This window comes from Ambystoma mexicanum, chromosome 1q (genome assembly GCF_040938575.1).
Source record: "Ambystoma mexicanum isolate Mex_15411 chromosome 1q, UKY_AmexF1_1, whole genome shotgun sequence".
In the NCBI taxonomy this organism is placed as follows: Eukaryota; Metazoa; Chordata; class Amphibia; order Caudata; family Ambystomatidae; genus Ambystoma; species Ambystoma mexicanum.
The window spans coordinates 307,869,191-307,887,553 of NC_090922.1; the positions used below are offsets into that span (position 1 = coordinate 307,869,191).

At 48.1% G+C, this 18,363-nt stretch overlaps 1 protein-coding gene across 2 annotated transcripts in view; it reads right to left on the minus strand.

The window, feature by feature from the left end:
• The window catches only part of ZBTB45 (zinc finger and BTB domain containing 45), a 295,414-nt gene that overhangs the window by 32,744 nt on the left and 244,307 nt on the right, over positions 1 to 18,363 (minus strand). For both annotated transcript variants that reach the window (XM_069638990.1, XM_069638991.1), the window contains one exon: positions 14,280 to 15,945. In XM_069638990.1, the coding sequence (XP_069495091.1) occupies positions 14,280 to 15,945 (1,666 nt within the window). The remainder of the gene's footprint in view (positions 1 to 14,279; positions 15,946 to 18,363) is intronic.

Here is an 18,363-nt window from a genome sequence, read left to right on the forward strand (position 1 = left end):
CTACGCGGCATGTAAACATAACCGCGTGTGTTTCTGCCTGCTGTGGCTTTCACTTTGGGTCTCCGGTGCTCCCCTGGGAGCACCGGAGACCCAAAGTGAAAGCCACAGCAGGCAGAAACACACGCGGTTGTGTTGGAAAATGCTGCGGTTTTTCTTTCCAAGTTTCTCAGGCTCCCCCGAGCCGGAGGAGCCTGAGAAACTTGGAAAGAAAAACCGCAGCGTTTTCCAACACAATAAAGTTGTATTTATGTTTGTGGTCGCTTCAAAAGCGACCGCAAACATAAATACAACTTTTTTAAAGCTGCGGTTTTATTTCTAGGTTTTCCGGGCTCCTCCAGCCCGGAAAACCTAGAAAAAAAACTGCAGCTAGTGCTTATTTTTTAAAAAAAAATAAATAGCACTTACCGAGATTCAGCTGCAGCTTTCCTGCTCTGGTCTCCGGTCCCCGTCCTCCGCCTACAGCACTAATGAAGGGAAAGCCACCCAGCGGTAGCCTTTGTTTACTACAGCTGGCTGGCTTTTCCTTCATTAGTGCCGCAAAAGCAAAAGCCAGCACAGGAGGGCCTTCATTTCACAAAATGGATGTGCCCATGTGCTTGCTTTTGCAAATTTTGAGCTTGAATAGCTCAAAATTGTACATAGGAAGTTTTAAAACGGAGAATGCTAGTATTTATTTTTTTATGTTGCCTATCTATTTTTTAAATAAAAATTTTTACTAGACCATCCCTTTAAAATTGCTAAAATCATCACATAAAATGTCATCAAATAGAAAATTAAATTCAAATCATTTCCTTCTACTAGCCTTGCCCACACGCTGCGCATATCACATGTATACATTGAGTTATCGTACTTCATCAGAAATTCTCTCCGTATTGTGTCTAGGCTATCGCACTCGCTTATGAAATGATATGCTGATTCCAGAACATTGATCCCGCAGAGTCGACACAATCTGCTTTCACGAGGGATCCCTACTTGCGCACCTAATATTTCTAAAACATTGCATTTGTTAAATTTAAATAGCATGTACCATCGAATGGTAGAGCAATTAGGGTATGATATCTGATATTGAGGTTTCATCAATCTTGCTGTGATGTATTCTACAAATACTCCACTGTTGGATTTGGTTGCCAGATTTACTAATCTTTGTTCTCCATCTATTTCCCAGATCAGTTTTTTCAATTTGCATTTTATCTGGGCCATTGAATATAACAGTGGCTCTAATTATTTATCAATTTGAGGTAGGTTAATCTCCATCTATCTATAGTTTTAAAGTCAGTTTTAGTGTCTATCACCTCATATTGCTCCATCATTCGCACCATGAATGTAATATTGGCAAGCCATGTTAATTTCGCATAGAGTATGGCTGAGGATAACTGCACTTTACTTCTTATGCTGAGTAGCACCATCAAATATCCTCACGTGTGCCATTTAAATTTGGTGAATAGGAACCGATTTCTTTAGATCAAGCAGCCTTTTGGGGGCCCCCCTCCAGGGTGGGAGCCCGGGGTGGGAGCCTGGGGCAAGTGCCCCCTTTGCCCTCCCATAAAAACGTCTCTGGTCCCTGGGTACATTTTTTGCTCTTAGTCTCTCATTATCATACACGCTCTAAATAAACAATATATTCCCCATTCAACAAAACCTAGTTCATGCATCAACGGGGATGGAAATCAAATCCGCGTGCACCCTACTGGCTTCTGCAGTGGCTCATCTGTCAAAAGTACATATAGCAGATGGGAGACCTCTGTACAAACCGGGATCTTGCTGTTCCCTCCTACACTTGTTTATGGAGTGCACAGTGTCGTACCAGAAAGCAGCCAAGCCTCACTTATTCTAAGATTCACAAACCCTTTTTAAATTCATGGACAGCTTTCATATGCACTCCTCTAATTAGACCAGAGATTTCACAAACTGCTCTGCTCGGAGTCATAAGGAACAAGTTACTTACCTGTAACTGTTGTTCTCCAGCATGGGTCTGGCATGGATTCACATGCTCATGAATATTCCCCGTCGTCAGGCTGGGAATCCTCGGTAAAGAAAAAAAATCAGTATCAGTTTCGTTTCTGATCTGTCTTTCGTAGTAGTAACCAATCACTGATCTCTGCGTCATACTGACCACAGCCAATGACTGCCCTCTACCTAAGCCCCGCCCCTGGCAGCCATCTTCAGATTTGGTAGCACGTGAAGTGGCAGTATGACCAAGTGAAGAGCCACAGAGGAGTAGGCGGGAGGGTTCGCATGTGAATCCATGCCAGACCCATGCTGGAGAACAACAGTTACAGGTAAGTAATTTGTTCCTTCTCAAGCATGGGGTCTGGCATGGATTCACATGCTCATGAATATAAGAATAAATAGCAGTACACACATGCACAACCACGGGGGGTGGCAAAAGGCTCAACATTAAGCAATACAAAGAACTCAACATTAAGCATCTCTTACCTCCTCACCAGGCTCACCTTAAGCGAACAGGTTGCGCAGCACTGCTTGGCCGACCCTGGACTCCTCCCTGGAATCCCGATCGACGCAGTCGTGAAGGTGTGCGTCGACCCCCACGTAGCAGGCCTGCAGATGTCCAGCAGGGGCACACCAGATAAGAACGCCGTAGTAGCAGCGATCGCTCTGGTCGAATGGGCTCTCGGACGGCCTGGCAGCGGTCGGTTAGCCAACCGGTGACAGTGCATGATGCAGCCGGAGAGCCATCTGGAAATAGAAGACTTCGAGAGAGCCTTCCCTTGATTCACAGGTCCAAAGTTCACGAACAGCTGTGATGTCCTCCAGAAACTCTTCGTGCGGTCCACGTAGAACTTCAGCGCTCTAGCCAAATCCAGCGAGTGCAAAGTCCTCTCGGCCGGCGACGAAGGAGACGGGAAGAACACAGGTAACACCAAGGGCTCGTTAAGATGGAGTCCGACGGCACCTTGGGCATAAAGGAGGGGTGCGTCCTAAGCACCACCCTCGAGGCATGGAAAGTCAAGTACGGTGCTTTGCAGGATAGGGCCTGGATCTCTCCCACTCGTCGTGCAGAGGTAATGGCCACCAGGAACGCAGTCTTCCACGACACAAACTTCATAGGTGCGGAGTGCATCGGCTCGAATGGGGGCCCCATGAGCCTGGTCAGCACCACGTTCAGTTCCCACGCCGGGGCCGGGGCCTTCACCGGCGGGAACGACCAGAACAGTCCTTTCATAAACTTTTACCAGTCGATGGGACCACAGGGACGTCCGTCCTGTGGTTCTGGTATATCTGGAGATCGCCGCCAGATGAATCTTAATGGAGGCATGGGCTAGCCCAGCCTTTGCCAGCGATAGCAGGTACGGCAGCACTTGAGGGGCCGTAATCCATAGGGGGTTGATCTTCTGTGCTCGGCACCAGATAGAGAACCTCTTCCACTTATGACCGTAGCATTTGAGAGTCGAGGACGCCCTGGCCTTTGCAAGAACCTCTCTGCAGTCACCCGGTATATCGTAGCCTCCAAACGATAGCGCTGCAGCGGCCAAGCCTGCAGGTTCAGCGACGCTGGGTCGTGGTGGAAGATGGCGCCTCCTTCTCTGGAGAGAAGGTCCGCGTCCGCCGACAGCTTGACGGGAGGGGACGTTGACAAGTCCAGAAGGTCCGGGAATCAGATCTGCCTCGGCCACGCCGGTGCGATGAGGATCATCCTGCACCGGGACCTCTTGAGCTGGCTGATGAGTCGAAGCAGCAACGGCAACGGAGGGAATGCATACAGGTATAGGCCATCCCAGGGGAACGAGAACGCATCGCCGATGCTTCTCGGCTGGGGAAACCTGCTGGCGAACCTCTTGCACTTCGAGTTCGTCGCTGTTGCGAACAGGTCGATTTGGGGTTTGCCCCATCGTCGGAAGAGTTGCTCCACCTGATCCTGGCGCAGTTCCCACTCGTGACACGCGCGCAGCTCCCTGCTGAGCGAGTCGGCGATGGTGTTTCTTTCTCCTGCCAGGTGGAAGGGAACCAGGAACATACCCTGGCCGACCGCCCAGTGCCACAGATCCTGTGCCTCCTTGGATAGGGCTGGGGATCTGGTGCCTCCCTGCTTCCTTATGTAAAACATTGTCGTGGTGTTGTCCGTGAAGATCCGCACCACCTTGCCCTTGAGCGACGGGAGGAACGATTTGAGAGCCCAGAACACGGCTCGGAGTTCCAGGACGTTGATGTGCAGGAGCCTCTCCTCCGGGAGCCAGAGGCCTCTCGCGTGGAGATCTCCGGTGTGGGCACCCCAACCTTCCAGGGAGGCGTCCGTCGTCACCGTCTCCTGGTACGCCGGCGTCTGAAAGTCCTTGCCCGCCGTGAGGTGCGCTCGAACGCCCCACCACTGAATCGCCCGCGGGAACACCTCGTTGAGGGGGACCCCGTCTTCGAAGGTGCCCGTCGCCTGCATCCAACGGGCGTCGAGAAATTCTTGAAGAGGGCGCATGCGGGGTCTGCAGAGGCGCACCAGGTAGATGCAAGAGGACATCATCCCCAGGAGGGACTTGATGGACCTCGCCCTGGCCACGTCCGTGGCTAGCAAGCGCTGCACCTTGCCCAGAATGGCCTTCGTCCGTTCTTCCGACGGGGCCGCCAGGTGCCTCACTGTATCGAGCTTCGCTCCCAGAAACAGGGCCACCTGCGACGGCACCAGGTGGGACTTTTGGTAGTTTATGGCGAATCCCAGGTCTGTGAGTAGCTGGACGGTCCTCGCAGTGTGTTCGACGGTGAGTTCCCTCGTCCTTGAGCGGATGAGCCAGTCGTCCAGGTAGGGGTAGACGTGAATCCCCTGCAGGCGCAGCCACGCCGCCACTGGTGCTAGGCACTTGGTAAAGACCCTGGGGGCCGACTTCAATCCGAACGGCAGTGCTCTGAATTGGTAGTGGCGTCCCGGGACGACGAACCTGAGGAACTTTCGGTGACTTTTGAGGATGGGAACGTGGAAGTATGCATCCTCCAGGTCCAACAACGATAGAAAGTCGCCTTCCTCCAGCTGTCCCAGTACGTGCTGGAGGGTGACCATCCTGAACTTTTGTGATCTGATGTATTTGTTCAAACGACAAAGGTCCAGGATGGGGCGCCAGCCGCCCGTCTTCTTCCCGACGAGGAAGTACCTTGAGTACACCCCGGAGCCCCGGAGCCTCCTCGGGACAAGCTCGATGGCGCCTTTCCTGAGCATCGCCCGTACTTCCAACAGCAGTTGCGGGACGTGATTTTCCTTCCTGGCCACAGGTGGAACGTGAGGGCACTTCTTCAGGAATTCGATAGAGTGTCCTCTTGCCAGGGTATCCAGCACCCAACGGTCGGTGGAGATGGACTTGCACACGCCGACGAACTTCGTCAGCCGGCCTCCCACCGGGGTGCTTCGGTGGGGGCCCGAGACCACAGCCGGTTCAGTCCTGCTTGGAGTTGGAGGCCTTGCCGCCCTGGCCACCTTGCCGACAGCGGCGAGGCGCTCCCTGCTTGCCGCGACCCCTGTAGGCCTCCTGAGACGAGGAGCGTGCCGCCTGGCGGTAGGACGAGCCACCGCTGGATCCCTTGGAGGCACTCTGTCTGCCTCCGGAGCTCCGAAAGGCTCGTCGTTGCTGAAGGGCTCCTAGGGCGCGGGCCGTCTCCGTTTTTATGGCTTGGAGGGACTCGTCCACCGCCTTCCCGAACAAGTTGCTGCCGTCGAACGGCATGTCCAACACCCTGGTCTGGACGTCCTGACGGAAGTCGGTCGCCCGGAGCCAACCCCGTCGTCGTAGGCAAACACCGTTGCCCAGCTGGCGGAACCCGGTATCGGCAATGTCGGTTGCCACCGTTATGGCGTGGTCCGACGCCACCTCGCCCTCTTGCAGTATTTCCAGGGCCTCGGACCTCTTGTCGTCCAGCAGGAAGTCAATATGGGGGCCAGCTTAAACCAGAGCTCCCTGTCGTAACGGGCCACGATCGCCAGGGCGTCGGCCGCTTTGATCGTCGTCGTCGCCGCCAAAATGACCCGCCGCCCCATGGCGTCCAACTTCTTTCCCTCGCCGTCCGGCGGGGGAATTCGACGTTGAGGCTCCTGAACCCGCCGCTTTCTTCTTCGCCGCCGCCGAGACGACCGAGTCTGGCATTGGCTGGGCCCTGAGGCACAGGGGAGCGGTTTCGGGGACCCGGTACTTCTTCTCGTACCGGTCCCGTTTGGCTGGTGCCGTGGAGGGGTTTTTGAGAACCTGCAGGACCTCCTCCCAGATGTTATCGATTAGGGGCACCGCGATGACCGTCTTCCTCTTGGCCTCCCGGCGCCGACAGAGGAAACCTTCCTTTTTCTGCTCCTCTGGGCAGAGCTGGAACAATTCGGACGCCCTGGCGATCATGGCGTGGAATGAGCCAATCTCGTCGGGCGGCGAGGCCCGTGCGACGGGAGACCCGTTCCGTCGTCGTCGCCGAGCCCAGCGCACCGTCATCTCCCGACTCGTGGGAGGATGAGGAGGGAACTGTAGGCCTTACGGGGGCGAGCGGAGGAGAGGGTTGGGTCCTCCGTCGTTGACGGTGCCAGGGAAGGTGCGCCCTGCCTGGCGACCGAAGAGCCCGACCTTTCGGCGCTCCCGGAGCCAGCGGACTCGCGGCGCTTGGCCTGGTGTTGGGCCCCCGTCGCCGGGGCGCCCGCACAGGACTTAGAAGCCCGCTCAGACCCTTTCTTCTTCTTCTCACCCGTCGAGCTCTTCTCCAACCAACTTGCGAGACGGGATCGACGGTCGCTCATGGTCCGCTCCGACAAGTTCTTGCAGAACTGGCAGTCCTTCTCTACACGAGTCTTGTCCCCATGAAGACAGTAAAGGTATCGCGAATGTTTGTCTTCCTTAAACACATTCTGCAGCCCGCATCCAGGGCAGCTGCGAAACAGCTTGGGTCCGGGCGACGAACTCGCATCCTGGGCCATCTCGAAGTAGGCCGCAAATCTTCTGGAATCCTCCAAGAAGTTGATTCGACGAAATCTTCACCCTTGAGGGGCGTAGGAAAATCCCGCAACGGGCAGCCGTTAACGGGAGTAGAAACGGTGGAGCATAAGGCTCGATTAACCGAAAAAAAGTGAAAATTCACCTGAAAACGCGAAACACGCAGTAAAAGCTCGAGAGCTAAGCACGAGGACTCCCAACACTTGAACGTGCGGTAAAAATCTGAAGATGGCTGCCAGGGGCGGGGCTTAGGTAGAAGGCAGTCATTGGCTGTGGTCAGTATGACGCAGAGATCAGTGATTGGTTACTACTACGAAAGACAGATCAGAAACGAAATTGATACTGATTTTTTTCTTTACCGAAGATTCCCAGCCTGACGACGGGGAATATTCATGAGCATGTGAATCCATGCCAGACCCCATGCTGGAGAAATGTTGCTTATAAAAGTGTCTATTCTGCCCTTAAAAAAAAAAAATAATAAATTGTGGGTTTTTCCATTTCCAGAAATATCAGTCTTACTGCCTGAACGTTGCAGAACATTTATCTTTGTAGTGATTACTGTTGAAATCAATAAGTTGGGCACTGAGATACTGAAGTGGCTAGGTCTCTCCAGTGTGAAACACAATAACAAACACTAGCGCTGCATTACAAAGCCCACGTTCCCCTTACAAAGCCCACGTTCCCCTTACAAAGCCCACGTTCCCCGGTAGAGTGTAAAACCAAAAGCAAAAGGAAAACTGTTCACATTCACGCGCTTACATGTCACCCCAAAACTGGACCGAATCTGCTTTCACTTTTTTTGTATTTTTTATTAGTGTACTTCCACAGACACATGGAAATAATGCGCTCTGTAAATCAGCTGCTTTAATCTTTGACCCAGCCTATATGCAGCTCTGCTGCCACACTGAAACAAAGTAACAGTTCTTTTTACTTTGCTTTGTGTCAATTTCACTCTGCTGTAGCTGGGGTCAGCTGTTTCGGTCAGCTCTTCTTGCCTTGGAGGAGTCAATTGAAACTCACACGCTGGCTTGGCAGGCAAGCATACGGCAGTCACAGAGATTATGCTCTCCATTTTCTCAATTTCTCCACAAGTAAGGAACATTAGATTTTGTAATATCAATACGTGTCCAAGGTCCACCGCGAGTACTGCAGGGGGAACTGCAGTGACAGTGACACTGCCACTCTGCTTTCACTTTAAGTCAATAGCTAGCTCCCTCTGTGCTATCCCTCCTACACCACCATACATGCTATAATGCGATTGAAGTGCACAAGGCTGATCAAGGCTCTATGTGGACACAGAGTGCTCACTTCACTTCTCCACAAGTCTTCTGAATGCCATGACGGGAGCGAACTGCAGAGCAAAGTGGTAGGGTGACCAGCCAGCAGAGGAAGGAACACTAAGCTGCGTGAATAAAATGGAAACACATGATTTTAAATTAGACACCCGATTGGCACAATTACTGTACGTTTCCTCACTGGTTGAAATGGCCCCAGGACACAGAAAGGAACATTCTGTGACTAGCGTACATAAGCATTTCGCATTACCATGGCGACCAGATCCACTGCTCTCAGAACACCTACTTCTCCCTGTTCTTTTAGCAATGCTTTGCCACATAGGTGACTAGAGCCACCAAATGCGGCAAAACCAAAAATCTAGTTTACACGAGATTCAGATACATGAACCTAAACTTTACTGTAAACCATGGAGACAATGCAGTGTTTTACAGAAGCAATACAGTTACACATACTGGTCTTTGCCAAAGAGGATATAGTTAGTTTAGTAAAAGTATCAACCAGATTACTTCTGGTTTTCAATTGTATGAAAAGAAATAAAAGAATTGTGCCTAGCACTCCCACACAAGAGTTAGGGAGATGATTACTATTGCACTCACTTTCCCCCATTAGCCCCTTTGAACTTGCAGTGAAGAGCGAAGAGGGTGGCGAGAGCCTTGAGAGCCAGAGAGGAATTCAGGGTGAGCAGTGCTTTCATTGAATAGGGTAACTTGAATAGCTACCTTTGCTACACAAGTGTCAATTTAGTTGGCAAACCAACAGAATTGAATAGCAAATTGCTATGCAACACTGCTTATTTTATGTCTTGAACTGTTGCATTCCTTGTTACAACTATAATGCACAACAATTCTTCCCTGACTACTGACTTCAGGTAATGGTGAACCTCGCCCAAGTGCCATGATCAAGGAAAACTGACATCAATTCATTGATTCTAATGATGTATATAATAGGAGAATGATCTGTGAAAGGAACTTCCCTGCTGGGAGAACAGCTAGTGCTACACAGAGGCGAGCCCCTGGAGCACCGATGTCTTGGGGGGGTCGAGCCGCAGAGCCAGCAGTGACATGCCGAGTGAGAAGCCTGCTAGCTGGAGGCTGTAAAGCGGGTACCTTGACCGAGCCAGAGGCTCCAGTCAAGGGGATGGAGAGAAGAGAAAGCCAACCATCTTTGTGGGTGGCGTGACCACTGAAGAGCAGTGGTGGGCCTGGCACCCAGCAACCAACGCCGAGACTAGAAGGAAGAGGGGCCGATATCCCGGGCTCCTGCTGAAAAGCACCCTGCCTGCTGTGAGAGGTACGTGCAGGGAAAAGCACTGCAGACGTGTGGAAGTGAGAAAGACATATGATTGCAGGTTTCCAGAGGAGCAAAACCGATGCAGGTACGAAAGACAAAGTGAATGTAATGGGCACCCAGCCCCAATGACCCCGAGAGAAAGGGATACGAACAATGTGATGCAAGGCTGGAATTGCTGCCAAATGTAAGAAAAGTCATGAAAACGTAATGGGCACCCGCCCCCACTAACGCAGAGAAAAGCGATATGGACACTGACGCTAGGCTAGAATAGCAGCCAAAAGTATGAGAAGTGGAAAAAAAAAAAAAAAAAGAGGCAGGGACACTGCACCAATAAATAAGAGTGGAAAAGATGCAAACACACTGTATCCAAGCTGAAACAACCACTAGGCCTATCAAGAAAACACAGGCACAGAGCATTGGTTGAAACAGAGTGATGGGAAGGAGAATACTCTGTAACCCTGACCGTAAAGTGCATAAAATCACAGGACGCTGCATTCCCAATATGGGCAGAAGCCCTAAACTAAGTTTGTACCGAGAAATAAGACACATACCCACAGAGCTACCGAACTTCGGGAAGTCCCAATGCTACAAAAGGTGGGAAAGGAAGAAGTGTAATTTCAAGGCATCTTAGAGGGATTGGAACATTTATCAGAAACGGTTTCCTTATCAAAAGGAAAACCCAGACCGACCAAATTTGTTAATTTTCCAAATGAATTTGATACTAAAGCTGTGAAGACAATCTTTAAGAACTGTGAGACTCAGAACAAGTCGAATACAAGTGGGCCAGCAGAAGTCCATATCGAGGAATTTACACAAGCCTCCTTTTTCTTTTCAGTTAAGTATTTTTCTAAAGTGGTAGGGCCAATTGGGTTCTTGGGATTCGAGCAGAAGACTTTTTGTTGGACTTGACGTGCATCCTTCCCTCATAGCGATAAGGCAATTAGGAGTTCTTTTAATTGAATTAAAACTTGTTTTGAACTTGTCACTCCTTCTGGTTCGCCACGTTCCTTATATCACTCTGCTGTTCTATAAACCCCCCTCCCCCCAAGTTTCCTTTTAGTTTGTAAAAAAAGATTCCTAGACAGGGCACATAATTGCATAGAAAAATCAGATAACCAGTAGCATTATCTCTCAGATACATAGATTGTGCCTTCAAATAGCTTTGGATGTTGGTGGCTTTCAGAATATTACTGAAACACAAAAACTGCAGACATTAGAGGTTCACTTTATCAGAGTTAATACAAGAGTCTGAGAATTTTGGAAGAGTTATGGCATCAGCACATAAAAGATGATGTAACAAAATTATCCATAAATTTATATGCAAATGTCAAATGTTTACCTGAGCAAATAATCTGATGAAAACAGACCAATATTATTAAAGAATGTCTTGTACTATCTTTACACAGGTGCCATACATAGGTCATGACACAATAAAGAGTGTTGGTTAATAAACATTTTTGGAGTGTTAATGGTTGCTCTCCTGTTGCATTAATCAATTTTAGAGCTTTTATGCCTTAGGGTTTAAGGACTATATAAAAACAAAACAATTACTAAGTGAGAATAGCATATTTATTTTGTAGTCTTATGTGAATGCACAGATGTTGCCTGGGGAAGATAATTTCAGTCAGATTCCCGAAGGAGTTCAAACATTACTTGATTGCTGCTGACGACAGTTACTTACCATACTTTTTTATAGGACCAATATTAAATATCAATGTAATGGCTCATAGATGAAATTCTGATATTTTGTCTTACCTGTGGCCCACGGAACCCCTATCCACCCCCCCCTCCCGACTTTGGCAAAAGCTTAGCTATTCTTGACTGGGATTACTAGAGGGCTCTCTTTTCCACACCTCCCCCTACTAGTTCCCTCCATGTAATGCAACCTTACTGTGCTCCCTTTGTGACACTGCCACTTGCTGTTACCCGTTTTATTGTACTGGCCTTTATTCAATACTGTGTATTGGCCTGACTTCATGCTGTAACTTATGAAAAAAGATTGAATATTTTTGCGTAACACCATGTTCTGTAAGACATGCGCCCAGATGCCCCAGGGCCACGAGCGCTTTACAAATAAATAAAATACAAATACAAACAGTAAATACTTTAATTTGAAGGAGAAATCCATCCTTAACTCAAACTGTAGTAGACAATCAGAACAGCAACCATGATCGAGACTGTCCCTGAGCCTTACAAATAATGATTGCACTTGTGCTGTCCTCGCAAAGACCCTCTATTAAAAATATGTATGCATTCAACCGTGGTTTCATCTTTTACACCTCCACAAATGTGCTCATCACAATAAACCTTGTTTCTTAAAATTCTGTTTTGATCTTGAGACCTCTGATGGCATTTCCAAAAATGATAAAAGTCCTGCCTTCAAATCATTGTTTTGCATTATAGGTCAGTTGGGTGCTGAAGATTAAGCAGGAGCAGTAATGATGCCATGTTACAAACTGTCTACAGACAAAACCAGCAACAGCAGAGAGCAACAAGCAGTCAAGAAGAGTTTAAATAAACTTTGATCAGTTAGGGCAAGTAGATCTAGGTCACGTAGCCTATGCCACCCCCCCTGTCAATCACTGCTAATCAGGGCTTAACAGTTCGATTACAAGGTGTCTCTCACCCAGGCTTCTTCTGTAGCACAGGGCATTCAAAGAAAAGGACAATTCCTGTGGGGTCCTGCTAGAACCTAGAAAAGGACCAAGGGCCAATTATTCTGCCCATCATACACGAGGTAAACACCATCAAGTGTCTTCTCTTGCTACAATCCATTTCTACATTCCTCCAGAAGCCCCAGGCAGCTACCTGGGTGAAACAAGTCTCTCATAAACCCCTGCAACAGACTCCTGGTATTCACATCCGCCCCAGTTATGGTTAACGACCGCTCGTGCGCGCCATTGTCAACCTCATATCTAACAGTTATCTTGGCACCCTTTTCATTATCGAAATTTCCTTAATACCCTCCTCCCCCTACATCTTTAATGTACTCCTACCCTCAGACTATCCACCTTACCGACATGGGAAAAACTGGAGGTGTGGCGGCAGTCGTTCATAAGTTTGACTAGCCCTGCACAGTGATCAAATCCCTGTCAGGCCGGTTCCCCATTTCCAACGACAACACGATTACATTCATCCTGATTTGGAGCCCATCCACAGGAGAGTGGCAACTTCATCAATGATCTCTCCAAAATGTGCTCCTCTGCAACTGTCTCCTACTCCAATAGCATCCTCCTCAGAGACTTCAACATCCCAAAGTCCCACCCAGCAAGACCCCTACGAGACGGTCTATTCTCCCTGGCAGACACCATGGACATTAAACAGAATTTACTTTCCCCCAGCCTTGTCAAGTGCCACACGCTGGACCTCATCTTCACCTACTCCCTGCCACCCTCATGCTCGAACTCCCTCCTAAATAGTCAAGATGCCTGCAAAGCAAGAATAAAGACATGGATAGTGGTTCTGTCCCACTGGCTTGCTTCAATAACCCTAGTGACTAGTAAGTACCCACTCACTCTTTTTAAAGAGATTCTGACTGGGTTTGAAGACATTTTTCCAGAAATCGTGAGTAACCGTTTTATTCAAAAGTCAGCTTTCGCTGTGTTTTCCCTAACAGAGATGGGTTAAGTTTTGATTGGGGTGCTCATATTCTTAGTTAAAGTATCCACTTTTTACAGGACCTTGGTTGGCCATTTTCATTAGTAACAGTACTATTTCTGTTTGGACAGCTTTGTGCTAGCTCACAGCCTTCCTTAAGAGTTTAGGCTGCCCTCGGCCCATGCTACCATAAAGAGGCAGAAGAGGCATACTGTGTTATTGTGAGCTGCAGAGGTCAAAGGATGATGGGGCAGTTACTGCAGACGGGTGCCCTTTATTGTGAAGACCAGGAACATTCAAGTGGCAGGTATAGGTAAGTGGGATGAGCACAGACACCGGACATCCACACCCAAGAGAATACAACAGCCTCACCAACTGACACTCACGGAAAACTCAAGACAGAACACACAGGGGACATTCTTAGGGATCATGCAGCAGCTAGGCGCCCAGGGTTCCATTCATCCACACACAGGCAGGGAACACAGGATGTAACATACCATCACGGTGTGCCCATTTCACCTTTACGATTGGATCACTGCTGATTTAGTATTAGTATGGGGCTGAGGATTTTTATTCAGTACTCATCCCGACACACCTTGCACAGCAGAAGTCATTTTGCCAAAGGCATTTCTACAAAGCACCTTCTTGGCAACATCAGTTTGTACAAATGTAATTCATCTACCATTTTCTATCTTAACCCAACCAACTGTACACGGATCAATCCAAACATAATTTAGTTGTTGCCTCCCAGTCTGGATACAAAATCTCCTGTTACTAACACTACCATCACCCAAGATCAGCTCATGATGAAGGGGACCAACTAAACCCTGAGAACAGTACAGAAAACTCACTGAACAAAAGGTCAAACATGACTTAAACCTATGCAACACTCTCCAGGGAAAAGTAAGATTGTTTTATCTTGCATATGTTCGGCAAAGGAGTCATTACTGGTGTAATTGCTAACAGAGAAACTAGTGTTCTGTTAACTCATCTACTGGAGTATGTATAAAATACCCATTTCTCTATTTTAACATCTATCCAAGACTATGGATACCGATCCAATTGTACTTTCTTCAGCAGGGAATTTGGATGTGCATCAAATGTGTTCTCCACTATGTACTGAACTTAAATGGCGTGGCTAGATTCTCTGAAACATAAAATAGCCAAGTTACATGCTTTGAAAAGTCTTACCTGAATGGATAAACATATGCTTGGTGTAATTTTTTCTGGAGCTGAAATTTTTCTGGCAGTGGCTGCACTCGTAGGATGGCTCTGTGGTACGAGAGGTTCCAGGATGCTGAATGGCATCATTCTGTATTGAACCAGAGGGCACATTCTGACACATTTGGACAAGATTTGCAGTGCCTTCCTGCTGGACATTGTAAAAGCCTTGGGACATGCTAGGTTGAGTCTGGCTAGGGTGCGACATGTGAAACTGGAAGATACTCGATGTACTAGTAGCAACACCTGCTGGCCCTGTTGCTTTTACCTCCCGCTGTATAGCAGGAGACACAAATGCGATTCCCCTAGACTCAAACACACGCGAATTGAAGGCAGGGGCTGGCTTGAATTCTGTGGTTGGCGTTGCTATAGTTCTCAGGGCAGGGCTTTCCAATGTGCAGTCTGTGTGGAATTTGTCCCGGTCCTCTAGTGAGCTTTCTTTGCCACCTTCTGGCATGCTTTCCTCTCCCTGCCATGGGGTTATGAATGTTTCAGAGAAGAGATCTTGGTTATTAAAGAAATCCTGCCCCTCTGTGGGAAATTCCAATTGGGCACCAGAATCCTTCCGGGTGCTGGGGGTATTCTGGACTTTGTTAATGCTGTCTTGCTCTTGATCAGGCTCAGTAAAGGCTTCGGGCTTCTCTGTAGTGCCCTCATCCCTACTCTCTTTCTCTTCCGCTTGCTCCCCTTCCTCGTCCTCTTCATCTTTGATTACCACAGGAAAGGCGTCAGACAGCTGAAGACGGACAGGCTGGCGCTGCTTACGGCTGTGGCAGCTTGGAGGTGCCTCTACCTGCTGCAAGTATTCCACAGAGGCTCCTTCACCATCATTGGGTGCTGCAGGCTCTACATCTGGAACCATTACTTCCCGGACCTCTGCCAGCTGCCTATGCTGAGATGAGAGCAGGTCTCTCAGTTTATAACGCACCTCAGAAGCACACAGAATCTTGGGGGGCTGGTTTATGGACCCGGACTGAGCAACAATCTCCATGTCGTTGGCCTTTGGGGTGGAGGGGATTGAATCAGTATCTCGGAGAGCTGCAGCAAAAGCCCCTTCCATTTCTTTTGACGGCCTCTGAGATTTGTTGGCAGAGGAACGACTCTGGTTGCTGTAGAAGCCAGTAACACTACCAGCTGTGGGGGGCTTGTTGCCCCGGTTCTGTGAGATTATTTGAGTGCATTCATCAATCACAGTCTTGATCTGCAAGATGCTGGCAGCAGTGAGGATCTGCAAGGCCTCCGACTGAGCTACCACCAAGGAACCACTGTACATAAATTCCACCAGTTGCTGTACTACCTGGGCTGGTACCACCGGCGGGACCTCAATTTCAGAGTAGCCCAGAAGCAATTTGTCATGGAAGAAAGGGCTGCCTGCAGCCAGAACACAGCGGTGAGCTCGCAAGGTGGCATCATGTATGTGCACAGTCACATCACAGAAGTGTCCACCCAGGCGTTGGGCATTCAGAGTCTCTAGCAGGGACTTGCTAAAGTTCTGCAAGTGGATGTAATGAACCGCCTCAGACATCTCTCCTGCTGGAAAACACCAAGAATAATGGAAAGGATAAATCGGAAAGGTCAGGAATCCGATGCTGGCGCCAGATGAAAATGTCCTCTTTAGTAAAGCAGATTGGCTTCCCTGAAAAACACAAAGAAACACCTTCACAATCTTCTTCAATAATCATAAACACAAGCTCCTACAAAGCAAACACACACATGGTCATCGAAATGTTTAGTAAATCTACGCCATTGGAAATTGTGCGAAGCACATTCGGCGTAGAAGTTGTGTCAGATATAAACAACCATACTCTGTTTTTAAATATTACCACAATGGGGTGTCAAACTCTCCCCAATATGTTAATAGACAAATTAAAATGGCATTCCTCCTATACTCCATTTCAGAAATGCAACACCTGCCTAGTACGGTCGATGCATTATGTTCTCCTTGTCATCTGAAGCTTATGTGCACTCAGCCCTTCAACTACCTTCCACTATCCCAAATTCAAAGTTATTCTATGGACAGTAAACTGCTTTTTCTTTTACCTGTATGGACTTTTTACAGTGAAGCCTTCAGCTTCACTTCCTTGTCGTTTTTACTCATTTGTCACGGGGAAACGAAACCGACTAGTCCTTCAGACTGTCAGTACTGGGAAACGATCTTTCTCTTGTGTCTTTACTTGTTACCCGTTTGAGTAACGTGTTCATACTGTACACAGCATCCTTCAATGCAGTGCAATGGGAATACATTTGTGTCAGCCTAGACTTTAAACAAAGGGATTTTTGGTTACTTTTTAATGCTGTAAAGATGCAGAAGGGGGAGACTGACACATTGGAGCCGTTTTTGCTGGTATAAACGTGTATTAATCCAGAAATCAAGAGAACACTTACATCTGCCTAGCTCCAAGAGGGGTTTCCCTACCTCAACTAAAATATTAAGGATTCAGGAGGTCCATGTAAATCACAGTCCACTGTCCCATTTCATCTCTATCTCTTACATTTACTACTAAATTAACGAAGTAGAGGATATGCTTGGTCCAGAAGAATGGCTCCCTTTTTCTAGACAATGGATCACAGTTCCAAGTCTTTGGTAGGATCTTTACCAGAGGGAATGACTCCCTTCATCAGGTCTCAATCCCTTTCCAAGGCACAAAACAAAGTTCCAGGATGAAATGTCAAAATGCAGTAAAGTTCTCAGTTCAAACATCAATATTCCTTATAGCCCCTAGTGGTTTCTTCGCTATTGGGATCCTGAAGAATGCCTCCCTTCTCCAGGCGTCTTACCCTCAGTAGTTTCACAATGCCAGGGGAATGACTGCCTTCCATTGGAATTTTCTCTGGTTTACTTTGCATTTCAAAACACCGTGAGGGGTGGGAGTGGGGGTTTGGGCATCCTTCCGCTGGATTTTCTTTGTATATTCAGCATGGCAGACCTGGTTCACTCTCCTACCAGGTACTGCCACAAAGAAGATGAATCACAGTCACAGGACTGCACTTAATGTATCAGCAGAGGACCACTCTACTTCAGTTGCTCAGTGCCTCCTTTTCGTTCCAGTACATATCAAGGAGTCCTTGTTAGATCATCCCTACTCTTCCTCATCTCAGGGAATGATGGAAATTCAGTCTTACAGACATTCATAGAGGTAGGTAATATTGAAGTGTGGTTCATAGGGTAGGAGGATGTATAGGGTGCTAGGTGTGAAGGGTCAGAGAGCAGAACACAGTTGTCATGTTTTGGGTTAAAGAAATGTATTAAATAAAAATGGGTTGGGAAAGCGCCCCTCTGTCCCTGCTCTAAAGAGCGTCTTGCCTACCTAGAATCCAAACACGAAGGATCTGTCTGTGGCAAGATGTCAGTAGCTGAAAAGCCGTCCTTGTGCCCAAAACGTCATATCCCGACCCTCATACTCGAAACAAAGCAAAGGGTGCATTCAAAAAATGTCTTTAACTTGATGTTAGCAAAAGTGTTCAAAACCAAAAGTATCAAAATGATCCCAACGAAAATGTTCTCCAAGGTATAGACCCTTGGATCCAGAGGTTGGTCCTCTTCCCCTGGATTCGTAGATAGGATGGCAAAAACGTCTCTTTAGATAACAGTTAATTTGTGTCTTTATTGACTCACAAAGTTCTTGTTTAAACATTAAGTTCTGCAACAGTAATTCTGTAGCATTTCTTGTAACTTGCTAAATCACGTGGCACATCCCACTGCCAGGAATCTTTATGCAATTTCTGCTGTCTGCCGGACTCACCAACCTGGACTTGTTATAGTTGTTCACAGTTCTTTGGCTATACCACAATAGCATACACCACGAGGGGCTTGGTGTATATATGGGTATGGTAATTCTTTCGCTATAAAACACTTGCCTATGCCTTCAGGCGTATGGTAACATTTCCTCAGCTCAAACTTCTTCCTCACATTGGAAACTCATGCATCTGTACTTGATTGGGGTTGGTCTTTGTGCTTTGCCTTGACTGCATTTAAACAAACTTTGGGTATAGTCTGCATCAGCAATCTCATACCATTCTAACACGTGTAAGTGCGCTTGTCGGAACGCCCTGG